Source organism: Boleophthalmus pectinirostris, unplaced genomic scaffold (genome assembly GCF_026225935.1).
Source record: "Boleophthalmus pectinirostris isolate CB_2022bp ecotype Guang Dong unplaced genomic scaffold, ASM2622593v1 HiC_scaffold_6, whole genome shotgun sequence".
Lineage (NCBI taxonomy): Eukaryota > Metazoa > Chordata > Actinopteri > Gobiiformes > Gobiidae > Boleophthalmus > Boleophthalmus pectinirostris.
In genome coordinates this window covers 23,860,215-23,870,973 of record NW_026571447.1, presented here as the reverse complement: position 1 = coordinate 23,870,973, position 10,759 = coordinate 23,860,215, and the positions used below count along the sequence as shown (strand labels likewise).

The window sequence follows — 10,759 nt, the reverse complement described above, 5'->3', positions numbered from 1 at the left end:
GAAATAATTTCACCAGCATCTGACATTAGACTAAATATACATTTGTTAATAATTCTAAAATGGCCATTAAGAAATTATTTCCTAGAATATGCCTATTAGATCATGTCATGAAAGCCAGAGATAATTAATATTTCATACACATTAATACTGGGTTTCTCTGTATTTCACAATAAAGGATTTCACAACTTTCCACTCTGCATAGTATACCAATCTATAACCATCATGACGTTACTTTTGTGTTTGTTGACAGAATCTCTGGTTGATGGAGTTTGTGCGGCGGAGTGGAGACTACTGCCACGCTCAACACATTTAGACTGGGTGAAGCTGTACAATGTCATCTTGGGACTCTGAGCGCTGAACGGCCATCCCGTAGACAGCAAGGCGAGCCAGCCGATGGGGTAACAAGTGGAGAACCGCGCACAGGACTCAACTGAAGGAAGAGTGGAGAGAACTGTCAAAACAAAAAAGTAAAAACTGGACATCAGGATACAAGCATCTGATGGGGTAAACATTTACCTGGACAACAGAGCAAGAAGAAACTAAAAACATTTTAGTGCGGGAATTATTTAATCACAATATCGCAAGTTCATTGAAAAAGAGAGCAGAGTTAAAGGTAAGGTTTCTGTGATCAGTTTTACTTGCCTTTTCACAGACATTGTTATTGATTTCATTCAAGGCAAAAATATTTAAATTATGTAAACATAAGTAAAAATATGTTCTGGATGTCAAAGGTCAACCTGCCACCATGAACCGTCCAGCTCCTGTTGAACTGTGTCACAAACACATGAGGTTCCTAATCACACACAACCCCACTGACAGCACACTCAGCTCCTTTGTAGAGGTAAGAAAGTCCAATTCATATTCATGCTTGATTATGTTATCTTTTACATTGTTGTTAATTGTAGCCTAATCGCCATTTAAAAAGGGCAATTCAGTGATGTTATGAATTATTTATTGTTATGATATCTAGAAATACAGCTCCATACAAGGTCCATACAGAAACAACTGTGTTAGAAAACACTGTGTACACGTGCCTCTTTATGAATGAGCAATTGTGTATTTCTGTATGTGACCTATCCAATATTTTGGCCCGTCACACTCCCATCACACTGTGGGCAGCAGCTGAAGTCCATGGATAGTAACAAATATTATGCTTAATTTATTGGCGGGCTCTTCCTTAGGACCTGAAGTGTTATGGTGCTACCACAGTAATGGATAGTAACAAGTATTATCCTTAATTTATTGGCGGGCTCTTCCTTAGGACCTGAAGCGTTATGGTGCCACCACAGTAGTTCGAGTTTGTGACAGCACATACGATAAAACACCCCTTGAAAATGATGGCATCACTGTGGTGGTAAGGAGGTGCAATCTGTCAACCAGGATCTCTTGAATAAGATTAAGAGATTAATAGAGGTTTCTTTGTGTACATTTTTAGGATTGGCCATTTGATGATGGAGCACCACCCCCCAGTAAATTGGTTGATGACTGGTTAAGCCTTTTAAAAAAGAAGTTTCAGGAGGACCCTGGATCCTGTGTGGCAGTCCACTGTGTGGCCGGTCTTGGACGGTATGCTACTTTCACTAGTTTGTAGTAGTTTAAAACCAATGTTGCCAAATTATAATGTATTAAAGAAAGTGTATTTTTCTGCTTGCTCAGAGCTCCTGTCCTGGTTGCTTTGGCTTTGATTGAAAGTGGAATGAAATATGAAGATGCCATCCAACTTATTAGACAGTAAGCACCATAAAAACATACATCACACGCCCTCTAGTGGAAAGAGTGAGGCAACGTTTTTCTGTTTTATTTATTATTATTATTATTTATTTATAAATTTGCTTACTATCATTGCAAAACAGACAACATACTATATAAGGGATTTTAATTGCTTTATTTTGTACTGTGTAACGCTGATTGCATGTTTTTCAGAAAGCGCAGAGGAGCCATCAACAGCAAACAGCTGACTTATCTAGAAAAGTACAGATCGAAGCAGAGACTCCGATTCAAAGACTCTCATTCACACAAGAACAAATGTAGCATCATGTAAAATCTCTTCACAGACATTTAAGCAGCCCTGGGCCCTGCATTCACATTAAAGCCATGGATGATATGATTCCTTTGGTTTGTGCACATTACAATGTAATTAAATCACTGTGAAATATATGGTTCAGTGGACAAAAAGAAGAGCCTTCAAGCATAAAAAGTGATCATTTATATTATTATATATAAATTATATTTTGTAACACTGTGACCTAAGATAAACCTGTAATTTTCAGAATAAGGAGTAAAAAAACAAAATACACTGAATTATGAACACAAATGTTTCCTTTACTATGCTCCACTTGTCCACAAGGTGTTTGGAAATTCTGGCATCGTTATATGTATATAACAGTGTGTGAAAAGCAGCTGCAGCTTGTATCAATGTGAATTATAAGAGCTTGCTGTTGATTTCACTGTGGTCATGTTTACATATCAGCGTGTGCATTAACAAATGGACCGTTTACTGTCACTCAACTGTTTTAAGGGAAACATAACACCAATACATTACATACTGTATGTACATTTGGTGTAAATAATTAGAGAGTATGAGATGTTTTAACAATACATGTGTAAATTATATAGTTATTTGTAAATTAAAGGTCTCAGAAGAGACATATAGCATTTATTGTCACAGTTAACATTTTTTGAAATGATGGCCTATTGGAATGTACACTTTATGCTTTGCTCTGCATCTTATAAACTTTGATTTGTTGTTTGTACTTTTTTTTTTTTTTTTTTTAAACATGCATGAATATGAAAGCATCTGTTCACAATGGTTTATTTAAATACGATCACAGATAAAAATGCATGTACTTTGCTTTTGTAATGTCCTCACACAACCTTCAATGACCTTAAACTATCAGTAGATAAATCTTTATTCAGAAAACTCAACTTTGACTCATTCCTGAAGAGCAATTTGTAAATTTGTTTATAGCAGTAATTGAAATAAAAACACACTGTTATAAGAAGGCAAATGGTCTGACTATTTCCAGTCAATTTTACATATTTTGAGTGTGAATATGTTGTTTGACTGTGTGTGTTTTATAGATTTAGATTCACTTAATGACTGAAATGCACTTGCTACTTTTGCAATAAATACATGCAACAGACTGAGTAGTTTTGTAAAGGCCTATAACCTGGTAGTTTATTTTCCGTATTGGAGGCAATTTTTAAATTTTTTTTCAAAAGAAAAATGATAATATGGGCCCTCCATATAACCTATCACATCAAAATATGATATTGTGTAGGTCTATTAAAATAATTAATCAATAATATACTCTTTCTATCTATCGTTACCTCGGACTCAGAAAAAAAAGCTTTTATGCCTCCCTTTGTCAGTAAATAAAATTCACAAACTAGAAATGGGTTTCAACATTGTGGTGCAACATGAAACAATACTTAACAATAGTCAAATGAGAATTAAAATGAAAAGGCATGCATAAATTAAAGTATGATGTATTAAAAGAAGACAAGAATAAATAAGAATACATCCATGTTGACATTTTTAGAATTTGATTACGTATGCAGTAAAGTCAGCCAACCACTAGAGGCGCTCATACAAAATACTTTAGCATTGTGGCACATCCGCTGATTACTTGTGTTTATGACACTGCCGCAGATTCGACAGAAATTTTGGTCCATAAAGCGAAATTGAACATAAATATTTAACAATAGCTATGCGATAGTTCAAATACAATGTGTGTTATAGGTAGATTTATTGCTGAAAACTATGGATGGGCAAGCGAAAGGTAAGCGCTGAAGCTAGCTAAGGTCGAATATGTTTATCGTGGCCTCATGGACTAAACCCATGGATCTAAACCAAAATAAACACTGCCACTTTTGATTTGTTAATGAGTTTAAGCAACATTTCTTAAGATAATTAGAAACATCTCACATGAGTGATGGATTCAGCTGAAAACAAGAGTCAATGTAATACTCAACAAAAATGACGAATTAAATGAATAATTGTTTACCAATCTAACACTGAATCAAAACTTTACCTCTTTTTAATCCTCTTCAGGGACTGCTGTGTTCATGTGTCGACTTTGCAACCTCTTCTCCCCCAGTCACTCTCAGCTGCTGGTTCACTGCTCTCAGGTGCATCAACAGCAGGGGCTCTCACATGACTTAATTATTACACTAAGGCCACTTGATCCACAACCTGCAGAAAAACCAACAGGTTAGTGTAGGCTACATCTCTCTTAATAAATGGTATACACCTTGCAAAACTAACTCACAAAGGATAATTTATCTTCCAGAAACCCTATCTAAAAGAAAGCGTGGAAGGCCAAAAGGTTCAACAAATAAGAGAAACAAAGATGATTCTGCAGATTACATAGAAGATAATGTTGAAACAGAAGGAGAGAGGAAAGAACAAGGTACCCCACATCTAGGGACTCTCTGAATTTTATCCTAATAGGCCATTTGCAATGTATTTATTATACCCTTTGCATTGTAGATGAAAAGGAGGAGGAGGCATTAGGTTTGGAATGCAAACAGTGTAACCGCACTTTCAGAAACAGGCGACAAATCCTCAAACACATTTGCCTGAAGGTTGAGGAAGAGGAGGAGGTGGAAGAAAATGACAGTAGTAAGAAACAAATGGAAATTACTATGTTTTAAAGTGCTGCTTTGATTTAGTCTTTCAAGATTAAAGGGTTTAAATATATTTTTTTCAAGGCAACTTCCAACTCCCCAAAACTGCTAAAAGAGGTCGCCAGCAGAATGGAGACCAAATTCCTATATCAAAAGAAAAAGCACCTTCAACAGCCAGTAAAAAGTCAGTGATAAAGGTTTTTTTGACTGAAGATGAGATACTTCCAGGTTTGTATACTGACCTTTTTAGAGATTTATTTTATTAATATTCTTTCTTTGCTTTGTCAATCTGTTTGTAAATTTGTATTGATTATGCCCAAAAGATGTGAGTAAAATGGTCCCTGTAGAAGAGGACAGTCTTACAGAAGAGGAGTCGATAGCAGCACAGGATCCACCACAGGTAAAGCACCTTCTATGTAAATGAAAGCGCCAACAATGAAGATCTACCTTTAAAATTTTAATGACATGTTTTCTCTTATGTCTGTTTAGAGTGAACCACAAGAGAAAACCACAAGCAAATTTATAGCATCCTCTGTTGATCCTAAAACAGCTAGAGGGCCAAGGTAATATTACATAATATCAGCATAAAATTATTGGCATTCTGTCCTGATTTTTCTTATGTGTTATGAACAACAGTTTAAAGCCAACAGCAGAGGTCAGCAAAGGCTTTCTGGAATATTCTATTACACAAGGCAGTGCCAGGTATTGTGAATACTGTAAATTAATCTGAAAATCTGGTGTTTTATATATAGGTCCAAGTCTAAGAATTATGGGGTGTGTTTTCTTTTTTAGTTCTCCTCAAATAAAAATCTTTACCTGCGAGTTCTGCAATAAGATTTTTAAATTCAGACATTCACTGATTGCTCACTTAAGAACACACACTCAAGAGAAACCATTTAAATGTCCCCACTGTGATTATGCCTCAGCTATTAAAGGTAAGAATAACTCCCAGTTATTATTACATTTATTGTTCTAAAATATCGTATGTCTGTATTATTTGGTGTTTTCATTGTAGCAAACCTCAATGTTCATTTGAGGAAACATACTGGAGACAAGTTTCATTGCAACCACTGTTCTTTTACTTGCATCAGCTCTGGACATCTAAAGGTACTTTAGATGTCTTTTATTTTAGATTGTCCTTTTCTTTGCTATAATTTGAGTTGCTATTTGAGTTTATCTGAGGCATTTCTCATGGGCTTTTGTATTTGGTATTACAAAGGTTCATATTGAACGAGTTCATTTAAAAGTGAAGCAACATTGCAGTTTCTGCAAGTGTAAGTACTCCGATGTGAAGAACTTACTGAAACACATGGAGAGACACCACAACTTAAAAGATTCAGCTGTTAATAAAATCTACCAACAACTAAGGTTGGAATAACAATATTGTTTTAATGCATACCTTTACTTGTTATCTACATGAGAAATTTATATTTTCCTTTAGGTTAAAGACTCGTCAGGGATTCCGGCAGCTTCTGTTTCACTGTCCTACATGTAAGAGATGTTTCAAAAGCAGCCAGGAGCGAGACCGCCACCTTCTGGTTCATGAACCTCAGCCTCCGTTTGGCTGCATGCTCTGTGAATATGCTGCAACCAAACTAAGTGGGCTCACTGCTCATGTTAGGAAGCACTTCTTCCTCTATGTGTGTAGTGTGTGCAAAGGTGTGTTTGTGAGCTGTCACAGACTCAAGACTCACCTAACAGAATCTCATCCAGAATTAAACCAAGATCAAACCTTCATTGATTGTATCAGTAGCAGCTACCAGCTCATACAGGCTGGTGGAGGAATATGGGGCCAAGATTCTGAGAAACTAATTGAGCAGACAAGCCAAGAAGAGAGTGTGAGGGAAGAGGTAATAGAAAACATCCCAGAAGAACTGCAAGTTCCCATTAGTCAACTGGAGGTAGACCAAAATCCCCCTCAAGATCTGGGAATGGGACTACTGGAGCATAACACAGGATTAAATTCAGACTCAAAAGTTTTATCACAAAGCAACCAAATTGAGCTCTGTCAAACTTTGATAAAATCTGCCCTCTCTGAAGACCAAAACAAACCGCCTTCATCTGCAAACCTGTCTGAGGATTCTGAAAATACAAAAGAGCAGGAGGAGTGTTTAGTCAGTAACCAGAAACAAAGTCTAGTCGCCAAAAAAGGCATACCTGAAGCCATATGTTCTGGTTTGATGATACAAAAATTAAATGTGATCCCAAATTCACAGTCTGTCTTTTCACTGGACAAGGACAAAACTTTGCTGTCTGAAAAGGTACTTAAACATTGACACCTGCAGTGGACATGGCTGCAAAATATTTCAGGTCAAAGCCTCAAATTCATAGAAGAATTTTGTTTGTCTTATAGGAATCTGAGCCCACTGTTGAAAATGCCTTTCTTCAAGTGGTCTCATCAATTCAGAAAACTCAACTATGTATTGAAACTTTGCAACAACTAAGAAAGGTTTATGGGGAACTAGAATGTGAATACTGTGGTGAGTTGCATTATTTTATTTAGGGTAAATGATTATCTTTCATGCATTCATCATTCAAGTTGATTTTATTACTCAGTGTATGTGTTCTGCAGGGAAACTTTTTGCTTACAAAGTCCACTATAACAACCATGTGCGCACACATACCAAGGAGCACCTACAGTACTGTTCACAGTGTAACTATTCAGCAGTCACCAAAAACTCTTTGAATCGACACATGCTTCACAAACATAGTGACTTGATGTTGTCTTGTCCCAATATGGATTGTAAATTTGCCACACCTGATAAATATAAACTACAAGCTCACGTAAAAAGATTTCATGAGGAGGTAAGCAATTTTATCTTCCATATTTCACTCTTTTTACTCCATATTCCACTCTTCCTACACTTGCATATTACTCAAAACCTATTAGACAAAATACCTGAATACCTAATATGGAACAGTATGTTAACTGTAATTTCAAACGTCACGTTGGAAAAATTACTCCCTATCAGCTAAATTCAGCTAAATGACTGTAGTGTTTTCATTTTTTTTTTTTTTAATAGATAAAAACTGTGCCCTGTCCTGTTTGTAACAACAATTATCCTGAGCACCGCCTTAAGCAGCACATGAGAAAAATGCACCCTGGTAAATTTATTTGGATGTACATTTTAATGCTAAAAGTCCATATACTTCTGTTTGACAGTTTCATATCTGTATTTCTACATCTCTAATGTACAGATACTGTCTCAGTCGAGGGTAAAGGGCGGATGGAGAAACAGGCCGACAAGTGCCCTTACTGTGACTCCTACTTCCTGAAAAACAGCAATGACTTTCAGCAGCACATCTGGGCTCATGAAGGTACTGTATTCCTGTCTTTTTAGCAATATGTTTACAAACACTGGCAATATTTCTTCATGGGCAATAAATCTGCCTAAAAACATAATCGTCAGAAGTACTGGCCTTGAGGACATCTGTTGTTTCGCTGCACTCAGTATTAGATTAGCACTTGCCCAAATTTAATGATCACTTTACCTTGAAGTGGCACCCTTACCGAGGCTTCAATGGCCAACCCACGTACATTTTTACCATCTGCTGTTGGTGTTTAATTCTGTCCTTTTTTCTGCTTCACGTTTTGTTCTGAAAGATTTAATTAAAGAAGACAAATGATGCTTATTCTGGTATTTAGGGATGAATTTTGACATAGTAAATTAATATTTTTATTTAAAGTTGTTAATTTTAAACCACTAACTCTATCTTCAATTACTTGATGACATAACCAGGGCTATGCTGTTCTACTTAATATGACATTTGCATTTAATTCACAGTGTTTAAGAGTAATTTGTTTTTGAAGAATCCCAATTTAATACAAAAACAACATTGCAGGATTTCTCAAGCAAGCATAATTCACTAAATTACAACTTCAAATAAGTTAACAATAAAGGAACTATAATGTGATTAAAAGTTCATAAAAGTAATTTTTCAGATCTTCTTTAATGAACAACACTGAATCATCAATAGTAGATTCTAGTGATATTTCCTGTTGAGTAAATGTGTTTAATGTACATGTTCTATCATTTTAGGTATAAAGCCATACACTTGTAACATGTGTGACTATGCTGGATGCAGAAAAAGTAACCTGAGGCTTCATATGAACAGACATAAAACTGAGAAAATTCACTTGTGTGACTTGTGCGGTAAAAAGTTTAAATCTGAAATCTCACTTAAAATCCACTCTCGAAGTCATACCACTGAAGGTAAATACATAATTCTTTTTTAAATATTTGTCTAGTGTGTTCACTAAAATGTTTTATTTAAAAACATTTCTGAACAGGACGGAAATTTAAGTGTTCAGAGTGTGACTTTGCCACTGCTTTAAAACCATCTCTTGCAAGACACATGGAGCAACATGCACGTGGAAGGCAGGTCAGACCCCCTTCATTTAGATGTTTCATATTTCTATACTGGGAAATATTAATGTGCACTTATTTTTTATATCAATAGGCTTTTCAGTGTGCCCATTGCTTCTACTCTTGCAATAAAGTCGGTCCTCTTAAACGTCACTACAAGACAAAACATCCGGATGAGAAGTATCCAGGCACAGAATTAGAGGAGACAGAAGACTCAGAGGCACAGGAAAAGACTGGTATCATCTTTAGATTTATGTAAAACTTATAGTATAATTGCAATATGTGTATTTATAGGAATTATGCTGCTATTTTACCAAATGTTGAATAAGGAAATGTATTTTTGTTGTGTTTAGTTTTCAAATGCCCGGTCTGTGATTCTGTTCATGGAAGCAAGAAAGAGTTAAACCGGCACTTGAAGAACAAACACCGGTTGAATGTACTGCAGATTTCTTTTGAGGTAATTATCATGTACTTAAAATTTCATTTTTAACAAACAATATTAGTTTAAATGTTCTTATTGTAATGGACATATCTAGGAAACTGAAGCTGTTGAGACACAGTTTGTGCCAGTAGAGGATGAGATGCAGCTGACAGAAGTGCCGGTAGAAACTTTGCAAGACAATGGTAATAAAGCCAGCACTACATCATAAAATAATATTCTATAATATTAAGTATTGATTTTTGCTGTTATGTTTGTAGAAGCTGTAAACATTCTGCAGCAGATCACTGATCTGAACCCAGACATTCACAATGTTGTTACTCCAATGGTGGCGATGGCTCCAGGCACCGTCACTGTAATGGAGCAGGTAAACAGCAACAGAAAACCGATAAATGAAATCATGTAACATTGTAGTTTAATAGTATTACTAGGAACCTCTCATGTCTCAGAATTACAAAACACACAAAAAGATTTATTGGAAATTGACAAAATATCAATAAATCAGCAGATCAATCTATTCAAAAGTTAACACTACATTATGTAATCCATTACTGTTCTTATAGTTATTTAACTGCAGTTACAATGTTGTATTGATGAGGTTTTAAAGAGAAGATATTATTATTTAGCATTATAGTTTTATATGTACCTTTCTTATGCAACAGATTTTCTTCCTATTCTTTTTTTCTCTTTTATTTGCACTCATTTATTGTGTAGATTGTGTATTACATGCACTGTACTTTTTAGCTACTGTGTACATGTTATTAGTAAGTTTGTCATATTATTAACATTATATTGTGTGAACTTGCAGATAGCAGATGAACAGGAAATCAGCCCTGATCAGTTGATGGTCGTAGACGCTGAGGAGGACCTGGGAGCAGACCAGGTGATGGTGGTGGAGGAGGCCGAGGGTCTGGAAGCACTGACTGTCCTCACTCAGGGAGACAACACACACCACTACATCGTCTATGTGCAGGAACAGACTGTGGAGATAGACAATAACTAGCATATCTAATCACGCTATTTCTTTATGAGTTATCTTTTTCCCATTTAAAAGGTATAATGTTTAGTTGAATTGTTAATTGCTATGGCAATGGTGCTAAATTTTCATCACTGTGAAAAGTTTGAAAAAATATCAAATTAAATATTATTTTTTAGATTATCACAAATAATTTAATTTTGACACAGGGTAGGTGTGTGTGTAGCCTATTACAAAATTATGAAACTTTGTAATAAAAATGCAGATAATCAGTGTGTTTATTCTGTTTTTGTTGTAGTGTGAAGTGAAATGGAAAATATCCTCTATACTTTTATAGCTCATCACAAT

At 35.6% G+C, this 10,759-nt stretch overlaps 2 protein-coding genes across 4 annotated transcripts; both read left to right on the top strand.

Annotated features, from left to right (window-relative positions):
• Positions 1-443: 443 nt before the first annotated feature.
• On the top strand, positions 444-3,143 carry LOC110171666 (protein tyrosine phosphatase 4A3). The gene is made up of 6 exons (XM_020937422.2): positions 444-613; positions 732-841; positions 1,262-1,354; positions 1,436-1,566; positions 1,657-1,731; positions 1,924-3,143. Exons 2-6 carry the CDS (start codon positions 746-748, stop codon positions 2,039-2,041), a joined length of 513 nt encoding a protein of 170 aa, XP_020793081.1. The 5' UTR covers positions 444-613; positions 732-745; the 3' UTR covers positions 2,042-3,143.
• Positions 3,144-3,619: 476 nt separating this feature from the next.
• On the top strand, positions 3,620-10,683 carry LOC110171669 (zinc finger protein ZFAT). 3 transcript variants are annotated; one of them, XM_020937427.2, is made up of 23 exons: positions 3,620-3,782; positions 4,055-4,213; positions 4,293-4,412; positions 4,493-4,624; positions 4,714-4,857; positions 4,953-5,029; positions 5,119-5,192; positions 5,266-5,331; positions 5,422-5,564; positions 5,645-5,736; positions 5,849-5,997; positions 6,071-6,890; positions 6,983-7,109; positions 7,202-7,434; positions 7,653-7,734; positions 7,828-7,947; positions 8,670-8,843; positions 8,921-9,012; positions 9,091-9,232; positions 9,350-9,453; positions 9,533-9,620; positions 9,696-9,802; positions 10,244-10,683. In XM_020937427.2, the coding sequence occupies exons 1-23, from the start codon at positions 3,764-3,766 to the stop codon at positions 10,436-10,438; spliced, it is 3,459 nt and encodes a 1,152-aa protein (XP_020793086.1). In that variant the 5' UTR covers positions 3,620-3,763; the 3' UTR covers positions 10,439-10,683. The 3 variants fall into 3 exon arrangements, with proteins under 3 accessions (XP_020793086.1, XP_055020083.1, XP_055020084.1); XM_055164108.1 differs by lacking the exon at positions 3,620-3,782 and adding an exon at positions 3,838-3,963; XM_055164109.1 differs by lacking the exons at positions 3,620-3,782; positions 9,533-9,620; positions 9,696-9,802; positions 10,244-10,683 and adding an exon at positions 3,838-3,963 and having other exon boundaries at positions 8,921-9,008.
• The last annotated feature ends 76 nt before the right edge of the window (positions 10,684-10,759 follow it).